Raw genomic sequence first — 21,484 nt, forward strand, 5'->3', positions numbered from 1 at the left:
TTGTGGGCAAAAGTGCACAAAAAAAGCACACTGAAAAATCAGATCTATGCAACTCACATGCACATTAATGCCCTGGTGCAGGCATAGGCAAACTTGGCCCTCCAGGTGTTTTGGGACTACAACTCCCATCATCCCTAGCTAACAGGACCAGTGGTCAGGGATAATGGGAGTTGTAGTCCCAAAACATCTGGAGGGCCGAGTTTGCCTATGCCTGCCCTGGTGTGCACACAGCCTTAAGAGTATCAGACATCTTTCTTCCTCATCTACAAAGTTCTCTTGTGCAATAATTTCAACTCGCCACCAGGCAGCACTGCACACACACAGCCAAAAAAAATCTTCCATCATAATGTGTAAGCAAAGAAGCAACAGCACATTGCCTCCAATAACAATGCATGAGACTATTTATTCTGGAGTACCTTTTTTGAGAATTGTGCAATCTGACAGAAAATGGAGGTCAGCATGATTTTATTATCTCCCCGACTCTGCCCAGAAGAGAGAGGGGTGCATATAGAAAGACAGGATTTGAACATGGAATAATAGATTTGTGACTTCCAAAACCTTTGTGTACTCTTCCTCCGCCTCCGCCACACATTGCAAAGGGCTGATCCAATGGTCAGGAGGAGGCCAGTGAGATGAGAGATGAGTAAACATACAGCCTCATTTAGAAGCAGTGTTTGCCTGTGCAAGTAAAGAGTGCAAAGTCCATAGTTCTCTGCTGCTTAGCGAGGGAAGATTGTTTTGAACACGACAACATCAAAGGTAAACTCCAGCCTTCCCATAAAGCACACACTTGGCACTTCTTCAGGCCAGAAAACATTTGTAGAAGATCAATCCAATCTGGCCAGTTGGTGTTGGACGCGCACAGCTCAAAGCTATGCAAATTCCAGCGCAAAATCCCAAAGCTCCAGCGTGCTTTTCTTGGATTCTATCTTCCACAATCAGATGCATTTCTGCTGGTCCCTGAAGACACGTGTCAAACAGTTCCCTCAAGACCCGTGTCAAACAGCATAGCCCAAATCTCTTTATATCCCGATGAGGCTGCCCCTCATCTTAGCAGCAGAACTAGCAATACTGAATGAAACACCTTTCCCTTCCTGACCCCACAGTTTACAGGAGGGATGAAAATGTTGCTGCTGCTGCGATTTCATTGCAGAGGGCGGAAGATGTGGCAGACAGTTTCTCCTCCGGGAGTTGACAGCAGCTATGGGGAACAGGAGGAGCCGGACATCCCCGGAAGCATGACATTACCTCTGCAGTCCACATACTGGTAGTTTTCAAAGGCCAACTGCTCCGAGTGAGCAAGGTATGAGCAAGTCACAGTACCCCTGGAGAGGGAGAGAAAGACCAGCTCAAAATGTTTGCAAATTGACAGCCCTTATGACTTCCCCAAGTCTAGTTCCCAACCTGACACAACCCACCAAAGACGTACAAAGCCCTGCCCTCCTCTTCACCACCTCCATGTTTCCAACCACAGCTTAATTCAAGTCTAGAGTTCAGGCCCAGGACTGTTACAGGATACAGAAATGATTCCAGCCTTTGCCCTTTGGGCTTATAATCTACATTAGATAAGCAGGGAAGAGATGGGAGTCAGATGAAAGAGACCGACAACGACCAGTAAGGACGCAGAAGGGGGAAAGCCAGCCAGCAGTCAACACAAGAGCAAGCAAGGGGGTGGATAGGTTTGTTCTGGGAAGAGAAGAGTCAGTGGTGGGGCTGGCCTTCAAGCTCAACAGGGTCCTCAAACAGTGCGGGATCAAGGGGCAGATTAATTGGGTGGAGCTGCAATTTTGTTTCACTTTGGGCTGAAAGGCACAGTATAAATACTTTAAAATGAACAAAACGGGGGCCCGATGGACAAGGGGCTGGAGTGCAGCAAAGGGGGGTTGTGCATGGTGGGACTGAAAAGAGGGGGAGAAGAACGAATCATTGTGCCAAGGAGGAGAAGGTTAAAAGACTGAAAGCTGGTAGAGCCAGTGCAAGGACTTCTGGGGAAGGGTGACATGATCTTGGGACCGAGAGGGAGAAAGTGGAGCTTAAAAGATGTCATGAATTGACTGGTGGTGGGAAGAAAATGCCCAGCCAGGTGAAGGGGACTGTCATGGGGAAATCTATGCTATTGGCTGGAGGAAAGAACTGAGGATGGAGCAGGAGGCAGGGCGGGAGAGGGAGAGCAGAAACTCGTCAGATTACTGTCAAGGAAATGACGCTTACTGTATGTGCAGGAGAACATTGTGAACTTTTATTTTGGACCACGTGCAAATGTTGCTGAAAGAGAAGGGAAGATAATTAGTTTCCGGCTGCTTATGCCAACGCTTTGAATGCAGAACTTAATGGGGGTGGGTTTTTCTGTCTCTTGTCACAAACAGGCCCACAGCTCAGGGCCGGAGCCCCTGTTTTGCATGCTGAATTTCACAGGTCCAGTCCTCAGCAAACAGGTGGTTGGAAAGAAATACTGACACCCCGAAGCTAAATCTACATGGTATTGATTGGAAATGTGGAGGTCAGCACTCTTACCGCAGCAAGAACAACGCAGGAGGCAGCAGTTAAACGTTGCTGGTCTCTGCAGCCACAGCAGACGCTGTGACTCTCCAGTGGTTTGACTTCACCCCTGGAGGCACACTCCATTGTGTCTTGAGACAGACAGGTGCCAACCATCAGTCCTCACCATCCCCAGTTGAAAAATATCTTAGGAAGTAATACTGGGAAGACCTCTTGGCAGGAGCTGCTGCCAGTCAGGGCTAGACTAGATGTATTCGCTATAAAGGTAACACAAGTGTGATTGAAGTTCCCAGGGTCCCTCGAAATGGTCTGTCTTCAGGCTGACATTAAAAGTCAGGCCCTCGGTTACTGCATAAAGACCCCAACTCAAGTTCTGAAGCTGGGATATTTGTTTAATTGAGGAGCACACTCAGCAACACAGACAAGCGCTAGATATATAGTTCTTTGCCGTTCTAATTTTCTGCCTTAGCTCCCCCTATGGGCTTGCTTTGCAAGACGAAAACGTCTTGCGAGTGTTCCGATTTTTTTCCGCCCCCCCCCCTTTTCTAAGCTGCTAAGCCGCTAATAGCCTTTTAGTCGCTAATCCGCTAAGCCTTTAATAGCCACTAAACCGCTAATAGTGCTAATCCGCTAATAGGGTTGCTTCGCAAGACGAAAAAACCGCTAGACGAAGAGACTCGCGGAACGGATTAATTTCGTCTTGCGAGGCACCACTGTATAGATATAGATACCTAAGCATCTACTTAGTCTCACTGTGCCTCTTCCTTCACTGTAACCCACTAATCAGATACTAGGCCATCTGTCTGGATCTTGGGCAGTGTTGATGGGCTTCAACTGGCTTATTTTCAAAGTCCATTTTAGCTGTGCTGCATTACTGTAATGGGGACACTATGCATTATATACCATATTTTTTGCTCTATAAGACTCACCTTTTCCCTCCTAAAAAGTAAGGGGAAATGTGTGTGCGTCTTAAGGAGCGAATGCAGGCTGCGCAGCTATCCCAGAAGCCAGAACAGCAAGAGGGATTGCTGCTTTCACTGCGCAGCGATCCCTCTTGCTGTTCTGGCTTCTGAGATTCAGAATTTTTTTTTTCTTGTTTTCCTCCTCCAAAAACTAGGTGTGTCTTGTGGTCTGGTGCGTCTTATAGAGCGAAAAATACGGCAATTCAATAAAAAAAATTAATGCTGATATTTCCTTCTAAAATTGAAACATTTGTTTAAGAAATTGTAAATTGTTCATACTTAAAAAGCAGTCAATTTGTTCAATGGGTTTTTTTTTTAAAAAACAAAGGCATCTTCCTTAAGTCTGAAACATATAAGTTTGCCAGCCACAATTGGTTAAAGTCATTATAAAAAAGAATTCCATCAATTGACAGCATAACTTGAATTGAGATTTTTTCCCCCAAAGCGCAGAGATAGATTTCACAGACATACTTACTAAGTGTTATTATCCATGATTTTACTTGAGACACTGTAATGCATCTGCAAGTAAATAAGAAAGAGCAAGTTAATTTGGGCTGCTTGTCTACTGCTTCTCTGTTACACACACTTTAGCATGGTCCTCACCTGAGCCCCATGTAAAGGTCTGATGTCCAGCTGTGTCGTCACAGTGTTTTTCCCAATCACCAGTGCCTTGTGCAAGACTTCAAGAGCAAGCTGAGACACATGCACAGTGTAAAAGTTGTTGTTTGTCACATTCAGCATATTCTAGAGAGAGTAAGACAGGTAGGCAGTATGAGTTATGTGGGATGAGTTGATAAATTTGACATCTTGGTACATGTGTGTCCATCTGTTCCGCGACTGAATATTTATCCCATAATTAGCACCCTGCTGCTTCTGCTGCCCTATCCAAATGCATGATGCCATAGAAAAAGCCGAATGCCGAGTCTGTACATTAGATAAACACACAGGGGCAGAGAGGGAGAATACAGCAGGGATTGAGGTCTGGAGCAAAGGGAAGTCTGGATGAAATATTATTAAGGCATGGAGGATGGCTTTCACATTTCACAATGGATCCAGAAAGTATTTTCGACACACTGAAAAGGAAGATGCTAAAGATCAGGTGACCCATCTGATATGGTCTCACCTGTTCCGTGAGACCAGGGGTCAGCAAACTTTTTCAGCAGGGGGCCAGTCCACTGTCCCTCAGACCCTGTGGGGGGGCGGACTATATTTGGGGGGAGAATAAACAAATTCCTATGCCCCACAAATAACCCAGAGATACATTTTAAATAAAAGGGCACATTCTACTCATGTAAAAATAGGCTAATTCCTGGACCGTCCATAGGCTGAATTTGGAAGGCGATTGGGCCAGATCCGGCCCCTGGGCCTTAGTTTGCCTACCCATGCGTGAGACCAACATGAACCATCTCTGCGCAGTACAAAGCTCTGTAGAGAGCATGGAACTGGCCTTGATATTTGGGCTAGGTTAAGCCCAGTAGAAGATTCCTCTTAGGTACTACTTGAGACCCTATCCCTGATCCTAAGGAATGACTGGCAGGAGGGAAAGTCAATGACAATACTAGATCAGAAACAGTTTCAGGTGTAATAAACTTCACTCTTTTTGTATAAACCAATCTGGTGCCCTCTTGGTGTCTTGTACTCATCCAGCACAGATTGATACAAGCAAAAATGGAAATGCGTTTGCCCATAGGACGTCGCTTGCTTCTGCCCACGTCTGTATGGTGTGCCATGTGCATTTGAGTGTAATGTGCTGAGCACAGTATAAGGACTAGACCATGGGTAGGCAAACTAAAGCCCAGGGGCCCAATCATCTTCTAAATCTGGCCCACGGACAGTCCGGGAATCAGCTTGTTTTTACATGAGTAGAGAGTGTCCTTTTATTTAAAATGCATCTCTGGGTTATTTGTGGGGCCTGCCTGGTGTTTTTACATGGGTAGAATGTGTCCTTTTATTTAAAATGCATCTCTGGGTTATTTGTGGGGCATAGGAATTTGTTCATTTTTCTTCTTCAAAATATAGTCTGTGTCCCCCCCCCAAGGTCTGAGGGACAGTGGACTGAAAAAGTTTGCTGACCCCTGGACTAGACAAAAAGGCGGTTTTAATTTTTCCTAATCTCATTTACAACAGGCTCCTTTAGTCACCTGCTCCTTTGTTCCATAGATAAAGTCTTAAATTTGGGGCAAAGTTGAGTCCCACAACCTGCTTTGAATGTCACTTCTCAGCCTTGGAACATGTGCGGTGATAAAGGATGCCTCTTTTCATAGACATAATGGATTTTTCCTCTGCACACAGCACAGTTACAACCAAGTTGCAGAGATCTCTGATCTAGAAGCCCCTCTAAGTCAAGAAGATGCGTCTTCCAGGCAGCTCTGAGCCCAGTAATTGTATTAAAAACAACAACAACCACCCCATAACAACCCACGCATTACATTAATCACAATCTCAATTTAAGAAGAAAATAGATTTTGTGACATGAATGCGATCCAACCCCTGTCCCACCAACCCCCAGGGACTCACAGTCATATTAAGGGTGATGCTGTAAGTAGAATTGTCAAAGGATATAGATGAGGAATTCAGTCCGGCAGGGACCACCGCAATGGAGCGTGGAAACAGGAAATACATCATGAGCCCTGTCATCAGCAGGCAGATGGCTACTGTGAGACATACGTACAGCTTCCTGCAAAAACAGGAGGAAGGCAGATTAGCAGTAGCAGAACCGCCACAAAAGAAGCAAACTTAGGAAAGAGACGGCGGGAAGAAGGGCAGGGAGCACCATCAACAAAGACACAGTGAACTTACGTTCGCCTGGGCTTGAGCCGCTGGTCTCCGTATGGAATGAGGGCCACCAGCTGCTGTTCTTGCTCTGGAATGGGAGCAGAGGAGGAAGGGAGAGAGAGAAAAAGAGAGAGAGAATAAGCAAAGGTCTGGAAAACACCCCTCAATGCAGGGGAGCACAGATCTGGTCCAATGAAGAGAACAGTATGTACATCTCAGTGCAGAACATTGCATGTAATTTGGGCCATTTCCTTCTTAAGCAAGATGTAGCAGAACTTGTGAAGACATTCGTGTGTCTGTTTAAAAAAAATCCAGCTGTTTTAAGTATGTCTGGATCAGCTAGTTGTACAGGCTGGTGCCTTCAAGAGCTGCTTGTCCGCTTCTCGGAAAGATCTGGCCGGTCACTCTGGGAAACAGGATCCAGCGGGGCTCTTCCCACATTAGCTTTGGAAGAACCTGGGCAACAGAAGGTCTGGAGCTGAAACTTACCCCGGGGGATCCTCCCGGTGCCCTGGCACGTAGGGCAGGTGACGGAGCCGCGGCTGGCAGCGCCAACACAAGGAGCGCAGGACGCCTCCGCAGCATTGCCTCCGTTGATGGTGCCATAGTAGGGTGCTTCATCCTCATCACCCGAACTTTTCTCCCGCAGCGAGTCGCGCTCTCCTTTTTCTTCTTCGGCCTCTTCCTTGCCGCAGAGTTTCCTCAGCCACGAGAGGACTCTGTCCATTGTTCAGGGATGCTGTCTGACAAAGAGACTTTGATAAATGAAGATCTGAGGGTCTTGTGCAGGGGTCAGCAAACTTTTTCAGCAGGGGACTGGTCCACTGTCCCTCAGACCTTGTGGAGGGCCAGACTGTTTTTTTTGGGGGGGGGGGATGAACAAATTCCTATGCCCCACAAATAACCCAGAGATGCATTTTAAATCAAAGCACACATTCTACTCATGTAAAAACACGCTGATTCCCGGACCATCTGCAGGCCAGATTTAGAAGGTGATTGGGCCAGATCCAGCCCCCAGGTCTTAGTTTGCCTACCCATGGTCTTGTGGGTCCCCAAAGGCAGTACTTGATTTCTTAAATGAGCCTAAGGATCAAGGACACCTGGAAGGCACACCTGGCACAACAAAATTACATTCCCCAGCAATAACTTTTCCCCTTTGTGACTACTACTACTACTACTATTTTTATTATTTATGCCCCACCCACTCTGGGCAGCTTTCAACACATAATAAAATGTCAAACGTTAAAACTTCCCGATACAGGGTTGCCTTCAGATGTCTTCTAAAAGTTGTATAGTTATTTATCTGCTTGACATCTGCTGGGAGGGCGTTCCCCAGAGAGGATGCCACTGCCGAGAAGGCTCTCTGCCTGGTTCCCTGTAGCTTCACTTCTCTCAGTGAGGGAACTGCCAGAAGGCCCTACTGCTAGAATGGTTTACATCAGGGATGGGGAACCTGTGGTCCTTCAGATGTTGTTGGACTCCAACTCCCACCAGTCCCAGCTAGCGTAGTCAGGGGTCAGGGATGATGGGAGCTGTGGTCTAGCCATGTCTAAAGAGCCACACATTCCCCATCACTGATATACATTTAAACGTGTTTGGCTCTTTTGGTTACCATATTTGAACTGCTGTTGTTGTTATATTTATTTATTCAATTTGGATCCCAGGGAGGTGTGGCTGAGGCAACCCAGGACTCAGCTAGATTGGTAAAGAAAAAGTGTTTTGTATGTGTTGTATATGCGATATAACACTGTGACACCAGATGGCGGTGTAGAGTCCCATTTTTCTCCTACCGGATTTCCCTGTATGAGTTTACGTGTTTAACTGACTTGCCTCTTAGACATGTCTAGATCCAGCCTCAGTCAGATGGGCGGGGTATAAATAATATAATTATTATTATTAAAACCTTAAGAACATAATTTACACAGTATAATAAAAACATAATACACATAATGATAATAAAATAACCACACCAACTGTCTCTCCGCCCCTATTTAGCAGATTATTTAATGGCCAAAGGCTTGGGTAAAGAGGAATGTATTAACATTTGCATTTTCCCTCTGTCATTAGGGTGTGCCATTTTAGGAGGGTGAACATTTTTGCAATTTTTTTTTCCTGTGAGGGGGTCTTAAACATAAATTTTTGAGAGTAAGGAACTTGAACCTGCTATTATTTTTGTGAATGGACAACATTTAGCTTTACAAGTCTACATTTGATGAAGAAGCACATAAAGTTCTTTGGGAAAACCAAATAATTATAAGTTCACCTTCTGAAAAAGTCAGGTAACGCTAAATAATAAAAATAACAAATATATGTGAAGTACTTGGCAATCAGGCAATCATTTTAACAATTTTCTATGCAATTTCACATGCATTTCACTCACCAAGCAAAACAAAATTATATTAATTTAACCAAAATACACCTTGAATTCCCATGTCACGTTACAACTTTTGAGCACCCCTCATTTTTGGAATTTGAAAAATTCAATATGCCCTATTCTGTCATATTCAAACTCATCCCCTTCTGCCATTCAAACTTGTTTCCTCCTCCTCCCCTTTTCTCTCATTTCCTTCAGACTTTTAAGTTCAAAAGCAATGCTTCAGAGAACTGAAGGCAGTTTGAAACCAGAGCCGTAGTTAGGTGATCTTGCGCCCCTGGCAGAACTGTCCAGATTGCGCCCCCTAGACACAGACAAATGAGCTCTTATTTCTGCCTCTCCTCCAACCCTTCACCCTTTCAATTCACCCTCTGTTTATTGCAAGAGGCAATATTATAGCTCAAGGACATTGTTCCAGTGATGGAGAAACACTTAAGGAGGGTGAGAAGCAGGACCAATGGGGGGGTGGCCTGGGGAGAATCTCAAGGGCCAGAGAGGAAGGCTTAGAGCAGTGTTTCCCAACCTTTTTTGGGCAACGGCACACCTGTTTAATGAAAAAAATCTCGCGGCACACCACCATTACAGCCCCGTGACATCACGCCGGGAGGGACGCACGAAAGTGAAAGTTTTTCCCCTCCCCCTTGCCGGGGAACCTCCAAGCTTTGGGGGTGGGAGGAGGCAGCAGAGCGAGGGACTGAGGGACGGCGGCAACTGAGGCGGCGGCGGCTGTTGTGGTGGTGGCGGCGATAGCGGGCGGAGGAGGGGGCGGTGGCGGGGCTTGAGGAGCCGTCGCCGGGAGTTGCTGCTGCTGTTGTTGCTGCTGCTGCCCGGACATGCCGGCCTCCTCCTCCTCCGCTGTCTCGCGCTCCTCCCTTTTGCACGCGCTGCCCCGCCGCTCGGCACCACCACCGCGGAGCCGCCCCCGGCTCGACGCGGATCCTCGCCGCCGCCGCCTCTCACCGCCCGACTCGCCCGCCTCCCTCCCACGGCACACCAGCCAACGTCTCACGGCACACTAGTGTGCCGCGGAACACCGGTTGGGAAACACTGGCTTAGAGGGCCACATTTGGCCAATGGGCCTGAGGCTCCCCACCCCTAGGGCATAAACTCATGCCACGTTTGCCTCTGGTCTGATACAGCATCACAGAATTGCAGAGTTGGAAGGGACATCCAACGGTCATTAGTCCAAACCCTTGCAATGCTGGAATCTTTTGCCCAACATGGAGCGTTCCTGTTCGGGGTGCTAGCCAGCCAGCCAGCCAGCCAGCCCGGAAACCATAAACTGTAAGAAGCTCAAGCAGGGCTTCCACAATCTTCTGCTTTTCTTCTTCAACTGACATTTAACGTTTCGTTGCGACTGAGTATGCTCAGTCTTCACGTTAGGCTTTTTAAAAACTTTTTCTTTTTGGGGTAGTTCTGGAACACTGAGGTTTCCCCTAAAACATGTTAATTCATTCCTCTTGTTTTTCAATTTCTGTCAGCGCTTGCCGCCTGAGTTTGCAGTGAGAGGCACTTATTATTTATTGCTATTGTTATTTATGAAGTTTGTATACCGCCCTTCATCCATAGATCTCAGAGAATAAAAAACACAAGATTAAAACACAACATATGTAATAAAAGCAAGAACAAAACAAGCCAATGACCAATACGTAGTTGTTTTAAGCAGCTGGAGATATGGCTTAAAAACATCTGGCTTCGTAGGCATAGCCAGGATTTGGGGGGGGGGGCAGAACTGATGTGATTGGTAATTGTATTGTTTTACTTGATATGGAGGGGCAGCTGCCCCCTCCCTCCCTGTTGCCCCCTTGGCTAAACACATGGCTAGTTTCTTTCAGCAACTGTGTGAAGGGATAATCAACCTAACTTATTGGAAGGAGCTTGAGGCGGGCACACTTCTTACCTGGGAGATGGGGAGCCGGGAGCAAGGAAAAATCACTCTGAGAAGTTCCTACTTAGGCCAAGTATCAGAGGTAAACACTAGCAGACTCCCAGAACAGGCCCCAACCAGTGTCAGATGTTTAACATTTCCTCTAAAGAAGTCCTTTCAATGCCACGAATCATATCTAGGGGAGGCAAAGTAGGAATGACTGGGGGAGGAGGAGAAAAGAAAATTGGGTTGCAGGGAAGAGAAAAAGGGGAGATACAAATTAGAGAAATCATTTATCACCAGGTTTCAAACACTGCTGTTTGATTCCCACCTACCCTCAGAAGAGAAATCGTGGTACCAAATAGTATGGAAAACAGCCCTACTAGAAAAATTAATCAATAAACTGAAACTGACACAGGGACAAATAGAAGAAGACACCTTCACCCCGGTATGGCTCCCCTTTATCACACACACAGCCCAACAAGACAAGGACAAAAATCCACCAACAGCATACAAATCAATATGGCTAACCTGATCCAAAACACCCACCCACCCACCCCACTCACACATGAAAACAAAGACCACCACAGCCAACCACAAATGAACAACCACACCCTAGGCCAACCCCAATCTCTCTCACCACCAAAGGAACACAAGTGAACAGCAAAGAGCCTGCACAAGGAACGCTGACACCAAACCCTACATATAGTAAGTAAAATAGAAACATCGCCACCCGACCGCACTCCTCCCCATCTCTCCCCCCCCTCCATCACTTTCCCCCTTTTCTTCCTAATGTCTCAACAAATGAAACTGATTTGTAAAAATGTTACATGGGGGGGGGGGAATATGAGAGAGAGACATTGCACACACTTTTGTAAATCAAGAAAATCTTTAATAAAAAAAGAAGAAGAAAATAAAAAAGAAGAAAAAGAAGAAGAGGAATTGTGGATTTCTGCTGGGTATATGTGTACTCAAAGAAATAGAGATGAGTTCAACAGGGTAGAAACGGAGAGAACATTTTCCAGCAAGTCCTCCTGCTAACTCAAATTTACCAACAAAATAAACGTATATTCTACCGATTCAAATATTTTACAAACATTCCCAATCGTGGAGGCTACTAGATACACAGTGTTGGAAACTACAAAGTGTTGACTTTTGACTTCGTGAACTATAACTTTTGACCTTAACATTAATTAGCAGTGTTTATCTTTCATAGCTGTTACAACTTCAGATATTAAAATGTTGATCTGATTTTGACCTGGGCTGATTGAAGCATTTGCTTTGAATCAGGTTCAGTGATAACAAGGCTTAGACAAGATAGAGTTCTGCTCCATAACCTAGCCAACCTGTGGTTTCCTCAGCCTTCTATAAAGAATGAAAAGGAAAAACTGCAGACTCAATATGAGCCACAGCCCACAAAACGTCACAATTCAGAAAAGTATTTCTCAACCTATGCAAAGCTTTCCCCCAGTTCCAAACTTGTGCCGATCTATTTTAAAACAGGATGGATTCTCAATACCTCTGCCTAGCTGAGAGCAGGATTTAGCAGCCAGAACAAGTGCTACATATCTGGGATTAGAAAAGGAGTGATTCTAGATAAACACACGCTTTTTATAAACTGACTACAGGAGAGATTCAGCTCTTTTAAAAGGGGTAGGCTTCATTCACACACAAAGGAGACTTATCCCCTTCTTTGTGTTTTAATGGGCTGAGCTGTTCCTTCTATTCAAAAACTCAAGATCACCTAGAAAGGTAACCCAGAAATACAGGTTGCACATACCTCACAGGATGAGCACTGAAAGCAGCATGAAGGCTTGGGAGTAGTGCTGCCAACTCTTCAGTCAACCTCTGTCACTGTGCCTTTAACAAGCAGATTAACAAAACATTAGCAGGTGGCAACACTTCATCCTCAAATTGTGAAGAGTTTTAACTACTGATTTCGCTACAATTTAGATTAGCTGCTGTAAATTAAACCCAGGAACATCCCAGGCTGATGAATTGGCAACCCTACTTGGGAAGATATATACCAGGCATGTCCAACCGGTTGATCGTGGGACCCATATTAGGAGGTGTGGCACGTTGACGTTTATTTCCTCCCCAGCAAGGAGGGCAAAGAGATGGGCTCATTTGTCTACTGGCTGCTGTAGCGCTGTGTGCTATTGTCAGCGGTGGACAACTCTGGTCAACCCTCTCCCCCAAAAATACCAAGGGGTAGATCACTGCCTTTTCTATATACTGGGAGTAGATGGCGGGGAGCTAAACGTGGACAGAAAAGCAAATAGTGACCAAGTTTGAAGCTTGTTTGGAAAGATTAAGGAGTTTTGGCTGGCAAAAGTAGCTTTAGATGGGGCTGAGATTACCTTCCTGCCTGTAGTAGTATAAAACCATAGAAATGTACAGTGGTACCTCAGGTTAAGAACTTAATTCGTTCTGGAGGTCCGTTCTTAACCTGAAACTGTTCTTAACCTGAGATACTTTAGCTAATGGGGCCTCCCGCTGCCGCTGCACAAGATTTCTGTTCTCATCCTGAAGCAAAATTCTTAACCCGAGGTACTATTTGTGGGTTAGCGGAGTCTGAAACCTGAAGCATCTGTAACCCGAAGTACCACCGTAGTTGGAAGGGACTCTAAGGGTCATCTAGTTCAACCCCCTGTAATGCAGGGATCTCAACTAGCTGAAGTCCCGTTCAGGAGACCAAAACCCAAATAAAGGTGGCTGGCTTACTACATTTTGAAGTATTGCATAGTACCCTGTAAAAGAGAAGGCCTAGGTCTCCATAACACCGGTTAATAATAATAATAATAATATCCCACCCATCTGACTGAGTTGCCCCAGCCACTCTGTGGGTCTTCCAACATATATATATGTATATATTTAAAGTAATACATTAAAAGGCTTCCATATACAGGGCTGCCTTCAGATGTCTTCTTAAAGTTAGTTACTCATCTCCTTGACACCTGATGTGAGGGCATTCCACAGGGCGGGCACCACTACCAAGAAGGCCCTCTGCCTGGTTCCCTGTAACCTCACTTCTTGCAATGAGGGAACTGCCAGAAGGCCCTCAGAGCTGGACCTCAAGTGTCCGGGCTGAACAATGGGGGTGGAGACGCTCCTTCGGGTATACTGGGCCGAGGTCATTTAGGGCTTCAAAGGTTAGTGCCAACACTCTGAATTGTGCTCGGAAACGTAAAAGGTAAAGGTAAAGGACCCCTGACAGTTAAGTCCAGTCAGAACGACTCTGGGGTTGCGGTGCTCATCTCGCTTTACAGGCCAAGAGTAGCTGGCGTTTGTCTGCAGACAGTTTTTCTGGGTCATGTGGCCAGCATGACTAAGCCACTTCTGGCGCAACCAGAGCAGCGAACGGAAACGCCGTTTACCTTCCTGCTGGAGCGGTACCTATTAATCTACTTGCACTTTTGGCGTGCTTTCGAACTGCTAGGTTGGCCAGAGCTGGGACTGAGCAACGAGAGCTCACCCCTCGCGGGATTTGAACCACCGACCTTCTGACTGGCAAGCCTGAGAGGCTCAGTGGTTTAGACCACAGCGCCACTCTTGTCCCTCTCGGAAACATCTTTCAAGACTGGTGTTATGTGGTCTTGGCGGCCGCTCCTAGTCACCAGTCTAGCTGCCGCATTCTGGATTAGTTGTAGTTTCTGGGTTACCTTCAAAGGTAGCCCCACATAGAGCGCATTGCAGTAGTCCAAGTGGGAGATAACCAGAGCATGCACCACTCTGGCGAGACAGTCAGCGGGCAGACAGGGTCTCAGCCTGCGTACCAGATGGAGTTGGTTGACAGCTGCCCTGGACACAGAATTGACCTGCGCCTTCACAGACAGCTGAGTCCAAAATGACTCCCAGGCGCATAGCTGACAACCTTCCTTTTTTTGGTGGGAAATTCCCTTATTCCAGCGCCGTTTCCCGCTGCTTCCCACTGCTATCCAGGTTTGTTTGATATCCTAGACTGTCCCCAGGACAGGTGAGTCTGCCGATCCCATATTTTCAAATCTGAAAGTTGACAACTATGCCCAGGCTGCGCACCTGGTCCTTCTGGGGCACAGTTGCTCCATTCACGACCAGGGAGTCCCCTAACCCCAGAAACAATCCTTCTGTCTTGTCAGGATTCAACCTCAATCTGTGACCCGCCATCCATCCTCCAACCGCATCCAGACAAGGACCTTAACTACTCTCTATTTGGTTTCCCATTTTGCTCAACCAGGCCATGTTGTCGCCAGTTAATAACTTTGCAAAATGGCCATTGTTCCTCCTCCTCCTCCTCGCAAAAAGCCACCTTAGGGCCAAGGAAGGCGAGGCTGACATGCGCTTCCCCGGCGAGCCCGACTGTGCTGCAGGGAAGGGGGCTCTTGGGTGCCTGTTTGGGGAGGAGGGATCGGGATCCTTTCCCCAGACCCGCCAGGCGGGCGGTTTCAAGGGCTTAAATTTGACGATCCGGTTGTTGAGGCGCAGAGAAAACGAGAGCCAGAAAGAGGAAATGGCAGGGCAGTCGCAGCAAAGAAGAAGAGGAGAAAGTGGCAGCAGGGGAAGGAAGCGAGGGGGCGAGGGGCCGGTGGTCGCACGCGGCCCCTCGGAGGAGACCCAAGGGGGACACCTGCTCACCGCACCCCGCCTGAGGAGAGCGGCCAGGCTGCTGCAGCGTCCGGCGGACTCCGGAACGAAGCGAAAGCGAAAACCGGCGGCGCCTCGCCCTCCTCCGGCCACCCAGAGGGCGACAGCCGAGCGGCTCCACCCCCGCCGGGCATTTCCCGCCCGAGAAGGGGGCGATGGCGGCGGTCCGCTCTCGGCTTTCCCCTCAGCGACTGATTTTAGCCGGTGCTTAATTTCAGATTGGGGGAGCCGAGCTCGGACCCTGCCAGAGGCCGCGCGCCCCGAAAAAAGCACGGCTAGTCCGGCCGTGTTGAAGCGCCACGCCGCTGGCATTTACTCGCGAGTAAGCGTGGGGAGTGGGGCTCTCGGCGCCCTTTACTCGAAAGTAAAGCCTCCCGCAAAAGGCGTCATAGCGTTATATTCTCCCCCTGGTCCATAAATGGCGACGGCCGCAGCTTCGTGGGTGAATCGCCCCACGGCTTCGAATAAGTCGCCTTCGGGGTTCGAAGATGCGTGTTGTTGCCCTTTCCCACGTCATAATTGGCCAGGATCTGCCAGCGGCCCTAGGCCGCGTGAAGATTGGCGCGTTCCGAAAATGCCTAGACTCGGTTTTTAAACCGTCTTTTGCATTTGAGGTTCGCTTCTCAACTTGTAACTGAGGTAATAGCCTGAAGTGTTCCAGGTTTAGTTTTTCACTCGCTTTCTCCCCCACCCCCTTTGCTGTTTTTTCCCTTTTTTGCGCTCAATTCAGAACACAAACCCCTTTCCTCGCTCCATTTATGCTCCTTCCAAAGTCCTCTTTTTCACCTGGAGGGCAGCCATGGCAACTGGGCAAAGCCGTCGTTCCAGTTGCTCTCACTGCTCTGAGAGGAAATTGAGCAATCCAGACTTTTCCATGGAATTTCCTCATTATGTCTGCGCCTCCTCAGCCACAAACCAAGATCCCCATTGTCCTCCCTATGGTGAAAAAAGCACAACCTGTTTCCCATGACCATACCACTGAAGCATAGTTTTACAATATCTAGATTTAAGGTGATGAAACACCAGCAGCTCAACGTTCCACCAGAGATCCCTTCCGCCACAGAACATAGTGAAATTGGTCACCGACTTATTGAGAAATCCTACTTTGTCGAATTGGGGTTACGCCCAGGAAAGTGTGCCAAGGACGGTAGCTCTATTTGTGTTTATTATTATTCTGTGCATGCCTTGCATATATATATATATATATATATATATATATATATGCAATCAAGGAGTCCAAAAATTGGAAAGGTTTGCCAAGGAGGACGTGGTTTCCTTCACCACATCCATAACATTCATGCAGTACTTTTACCTTTTCATACCATAAATAAGTGTGCCAACCAAAAATATTATCATGACCTAAGTCTAGAATACATGAATTCTCCAATATCATCCATTCTTTCAGACAACAAAGACAAGATGCTTCATAATATAATCTCATATCTGGCAGGGAGAAACCTCTCTCTTTTGCATCTCTCAATGTTTTATATTTTATTCTTGGTTTTTTCCCCTTGCCAAATATATTTAGAAATATCTTTTTGCCATGTATTGAAACACCTTGCCAATCACCGGAATTGTTTGAAAGAAAAATAACATTCTAAATAATACATTCATTTTTATGGTCAACAGACTCAATACTGCCTAATAGTGAAAAATTCATTCTGTTCCAAATAACTTTCCAGCTTTTTAAATACTTATCTTTATACAGATTTATATTATTTGCTGTTACCCATACGCCTAAATACTTAGCCTTCCTTCCAATCTTTAATCCAGATGCATCTGGATTTATTTTTACTCTCATCATTCATATTCTTAACCAAGAGTTTGGTTATATCTTTATTAATCATAAGACCTGTTGCCTCAGCAAAATTTTCTATCCCTTGTAATATTTTCGTGATTGACTCTGTTGGTTCTTCTACCGATAATCACCACATCATCTGCAAATGCTTTTAATCTATATTGTCTCTGTCCCACTCTTCTACCTTTAATATCTTGATTACATCTTGTTCTTTGTGCAAATACTTCTAAAACCACTATAAACAATATTCATTCACACGCAAGCTAGGTGCAAGAAATTGCAGGGCATGCTATGGCAGAGAAGTCCCCAAACCTGTCCAGTCCTGATCTTGGGAAGCAAATTCATCTCACCTGACATGAATGCTTATGAGAGGAGCTGCTTGCCCAAGTCCAGGCTATTGGGGGCTTTCAAAGGTCAAAACAGCACCCAATTATGTTTTGTAATTTTATTGCAAGTAAATAATAATGACAAAAACAAAGGTAAGGTCTCCCCCACCCCACCCTGCTCCTGAAAATAATAATAATGCAAGAGTTAATAACATTTTGCCAAAGATTACTATGTGTGCCTGGCAGTTGTAAACTAGACTTACCAATAAACGTGTACCAAATCTCAATAAAATAATTGTTTTTGTTGTCCCTTTGAAGCCTGCGTTCGTTTGGCAAGTTTCTCCATCGGAGCACTGGACCAAATTTATCGTTGCTCTTGGTAAACTGCCCAAACACTTCCAGTTGTGTGCATCTGGTTACCTCGCTGCCACCGACAGAAATATAAGAAGCTCTTTATGTGGTTAAGTCTCTGTTCTCCCCATCAAAAAGCCAGCTAACTATTAAACACTTGTGCTATAAAAATTGTCCCTTGGTTTGCTTAAGACAGTCAGGCATGGCCGCCAAACTTGGCCCTCCAGATGTTTTGGGACTACAACTCCCACCATACCTAGCTAACAGGGCCAGTGGCCAGGGATAATTGTAGTCCCAAAACATCTGGCGGGCCAGGTTTGGCCATACCTTAAGTCAACCCTTGAAGATATTTGAAGCAGTTTGCTTAGTTTGTTGACTGTTGTGCTTTCCCCACTTCTTTTCAACAGTGGATTGTGCATCTAGAAAACAATTTGCTGAGTTTTTGTGTGTTTTTTTAAAAGAGAGAAGTTGAAGCTCTCTTTAAAAACCCAGGGATACATTACTTGAAAAGTATTCCCACTGCTGTTTCCTGAGACACATGTACATGTACAGAGCTCCCACAGACCTCTGGCTCTGGGTTCAGGGGTGCTGGGCTTGAGCAAAACAACAGAGTGCCATGCATTAAGGCAGCACTTAAATTATCTTAGCACCTCTGGTGGCAAGGGGAGAGGAAACCTTTTATACAAAGCTTGTTCAGTGTAATGTTGTTTTCTTGTAAGCAAACCCTCAGACCTACTCCATGTGCCCCCCCAAAGAAAAATAGATGCCAGAACTCACTGTGAAGTTCTTATGGGAAAGCCAGACAGATGGGCGGGGTATAAATAATAAAATTATTATTATTATTATCATTATTATTATTACTACAGTAAGTTGCCCGGCAACTCAGGACAGCCCTGAACAAATGCCAGTTTGAGAACAGCTGCATTCAGCGCCCGGGGAGGTGCTAAAAACCAATGCAAGCTGTCCCTTTAACTGGTTTAGGGGTTGCCTCTGGTTCTGGTCAAATGTTCCCCCGCCTCTCTCCTCTTAGGTTCAGACGGATAGCTAGGGCAGCTTGGAAGGACCCTTGTCTGAAGAAAGGGAAATACGAATTGACCCTGCCATGTAGCTTGACCAAATGCAGCTAGGAGCTAGGTGAAGTCGTAGATAAAAAAATTGTAGACTCGCCCATGCTGGCCAGCTTCCATTTTTATTTGAAATGTTTGTTTTTTGGACTTCTTAGAAGGAGAATCGGGTGGGGGGGTGCCAGTCCTCAATGGCACCCACCTGAGAGGTGCCAGAAATGTGCCCCCGAGCTGAAAAAAGCACTAGACCTTCTGCCATTGAATATAAACAAGTGTGCCTCACTCGAGAAGCCCTGCCACCCCAATTTTACTTGAAATGTTTCATTTCAGTGGAAGTTACTTTTCTCGAAATAAGGTTAAGAATGGTTTCCCTCATAAACCCCACCCAGCAAGGGATGTTTGGTGAGCTGGTTTTATTTTCATAAACGCAAGGATGCTTATTTAATGTATACTTTATTTTAACATTTGTCACACCCCAAAGACTGTTCAAAGTGTTTATTCTAAGCAATATACAAAGATCTTAATATTTGCACTTTTTGAAATTATCACCCATGCACCCCTCTCATAAAATATTATGAAGCCAACAAAAGAAAAGTTCAGCTTTTATGAAACCTAAAAAGAAATATCTCTTTACCAGGGTTAACAAGAGGTTTGCCAATAGGATTGGTAGCAATAGAACTAATTCAAGTCAAACAATGTGATCTACCTAGGAATACCAAGATTCTCACCCATCAACCCAAAGCAAAATAAATCCTAATCTGGAGATCTCTGATCAGAGATATGTAGCTTTCCATGCACAAGTTAAATGAGGGTGGGGAAAGGCAGTGCACTGCAGAAGTAGGTGTTTCGTTTCGTTTTCCCTCTTCTAAAGCAAAAAGGGGTCTGAATCGCTTCCATCATTTCTGAATTTCACCTCCCAATCATATTAGCCCAAAGTTGCAGGAAAAAAACAGACCTGTGTTTGCCCCAACACACAAAAAACAGGTATGGGTTCAGCCACATCTCCAAGTGTAGGTGTGTCTTTTTTAAACGATAGCAGCCATTCTTTTTATATTGTTTGAAAAGTCAAAGGAGCACCTGAGAGCGAAATAATCCAGTTGGAATGGGCACACATCCTGTTTATTCAATGGGGTTTGGGCAGAACTTCCTTCTGTCTCTTTTCCCTGGTGGGATGGGGAAAACTTTCTCCCTTAATGCCATCTCTGATCCAGCATTTCCTCATGTTCTTTTATGCTCAATATTATGCAAATACATATTTAAGGGCTTTATTAACATGTTTAAATTAAATCAACATTTGTTTAAAAATGTGCATTCCCCCCCCCAAAAAAAAAATAAAATTGGTCCACAGGCTGGGCAGGGTGGGTCAGAAATCTTGGATGTGAGAGTCTATTCATCTAAACGAGGAATGGGTCTACAAAAATAGTTTTGTGTCGTTTCCCCCACCAAGCATGTCTTGACCATGTGTCAATCAAATACTTAAGTTATAATAGCTATTAATAATACCTCTAAAGATTTACACAAGAGGAGCAACTGCTCTTTGTTTTGGTATTTTTATGACGAACCACCCACCCAGTCTTGCTACCGACTTTGCTCCTTTCATAGTCTATTTCACTCCCGGTAACTAACAGCAAACAGCAGCATTTAGGTTTTGATGGGATTGGCCAAGAACGCTAACAGCTAGACTGTGACGAATGCATTTTAAGGTAGCGCCTGCAAAACACAACATGAAAATGCTGGTGGAATTATTGCTCCAACAAAATGCCTGATTCCAAAACTAGAGGACAGCCAGCTCCACCACCGCCTTCATGAGAGGACAGAATCGGGAATAGATGGTCTTTAGTTTAGCTCCACCGCTGCCACCACCAGATGGGTAGGAACAATACAGGAAGTCCCCTCAAGTCTCTGGTTCTTGCTTGCATGCCGCTCATGAACAAAAGCCCTAAAATTCTTAGGAACACAGCTCACTTGTATTTCGTGTGTACATTCACCTCTTTTTACTACAACAAAATCTGGTATTATGCCAGTTTGGGGAAGGAACAACCCTTAGTGTTTTAAAGAAATCCTAGCGCCCGAGTCATTGGATACTGGTGGTAGTGGTGGTGATGAACCATGATGCAATGGGAAACAGAAGCCAAGCCATCTCTGCTGTGCTGGAACAGAAGGGAGCTGGAAGCTGCTGGTGCCATTTACTGCTCAGGTTTTAATGAGCACGGTGAGGGAAAAGGTTCAATACTGGTTTTCGTACCAATCGCTGTGACTCAGTTGCAGCAACTCAGTGACAACTTGGGAAATATCACAGTTGTGTTTCCGTAGCAGCCTGAGGTTAAGGTGCCTGTCGCAGAAGCCCATCTCGCTCAGGTTGGCTAGGAAGGGGTTCATTTGCTCCTCGGTGGCCACAGGAAGAGCCTTGAAGGATGGAAGGAGGAGAACGATCAAAACCAGGAAATGTGCATGCTTACAGCTAGGGTTCTCTGCCAATGCTTTTCCCAATCTGTATGCATGAAATAAATCCCCACCTTCCACAGGAGAGGATGTTATCTTGGCAATTATTAATTATATTCATATCCCACCTTTCCTTCAGGAAACCCATTTCCCCCCATTATTTTATCTTCACAACGGACAAAATATACAGGTTACTCTTCCCACTCACTCCACAGTCAGCAGCATTTCAATAACAGAAGGCTTTCACATCACTCTGGTGGGCGAAGCTACCACCCCCATTTTGATCCTGCCTATTTCTGCAGCACTATGAGGGACGCGGGTGGCGCTGTGGTCTAAACCACTGAGCCTCTTGGGCTTGCTGATCAGAAGGTTGGCAGTTCGAATCCCTGTGATGGGGTGAGTT

At 45.8% G+C, this 21,484-nt stretch overlaps 2 protein-coding genes across 8 annotated transcripts in view; both read right to left on the bottom strand.

Moving 5' to 3' along the window:
- Positions 1-383: 383 nt before the first annotated feature.
- TMEM106A (transmembrane protein 106A) lies at positions 384-16,022 on the bottom strand. Of its 5 annotated transcripts, none has more exons than XM_083470253.1 (10): positions 15,887-16,022; positions 12,258-12,337; positions 10,511-10,697; positions 6,726-6,979; positions 6,261-6,324; positions 5,979-6,138; positions 4,065-4,205; positions 3,937-3,980; positions 2,212-2,265; positions 384-1,325 (listed from the first exon to the last, which is right to left on the bottom strand). In XM_083470253.1, exons 4-10 carry the CDS (start codon positions 6,961-6,963, stop codon positions 1,202-1,204), a joined length of 825 nt encoding a protein of 274 aa, XP_083326379.1. In that variant the 5' UTR covers positions 6,964-6,979; positions 10,511-10,697; positions 12,258-12,337; positions 15,887-16,022; the 3' UTR covers positions 384-1,201. The 5 variants fall into 5 exon arrangements, with proteins under 5 accessions (XP_083326379.1, XP_083326378.1, XP_083326376.1 ...); XM_083470252.1 differs by lacking the exon at positions 15,887-16,022 and adding an exon at positions 15,852-15,876; XM_083470250.1 differs by lacking the exon at positions 15,887-16,022 and adding an exon at positions 15,092-15,305.
- A 3,054-nt stretch (positions 16,023-19,076) lies between these two features.
- The window catches only part of NBR1 (NBR1 autophagy cargo receptor), a 28,367-nt gene continuing 25,959 nt past the window's right edge, over positions 19,077-21,484 (bottom strand). For all 3 annotated transcript variants that reach the window (XM_083469558.1, XM_083469559.1, XM_083469557.1), the window contains exon 21: positions 19,077-21,045. In XM_083469558.1, coding sequence (XP_083325684.1) covers positions 20,866-21,045 — 180 coding nt within the window. In that variant the 3' untranslated portion in view covers positions 19,077-20,865. The remainder of the gene's footprint in view (positions 21,046-21,484) is intronic.

This window comes from Podarcis liolepis (genome assembly GCF_965112155.1).
Source record: "Podarcis liolepis genome assembly, chromosome: 13".
Classification (NCBI taxonomy): Eukaryota; Metazoa; Chordata; class Lepidosauria; order Squamata; family Lacertidae; genus Podarcis; species Podarcis liolepis.

Excerpts from the sequence above, each read along its gene's own strand:
- TMEM106A (XM_083470253.1), bottom strand. The coding sequence starts at position 6,963 with ATGGACAGAGTCCTCTCGTGGCTGAGGAAACTCTGCGGCAAGGAAGAG. Across the intron at positions 6,139-6,260 it reads CGGCTCAAGCCCAGGCGAAC|GAAGCTGTACGTATGTCTCA; the intron begins GTAAGTTCACTG and ends CTGTTTTTGCAG. Across the intron at positions 2,266-3,936 it reads ATCATGGATAATAACACTTA|CAACATTTGCACGTGGTCCA; the intron begins GTAAGTATGTCT and ends CTTCTCTTTCAG.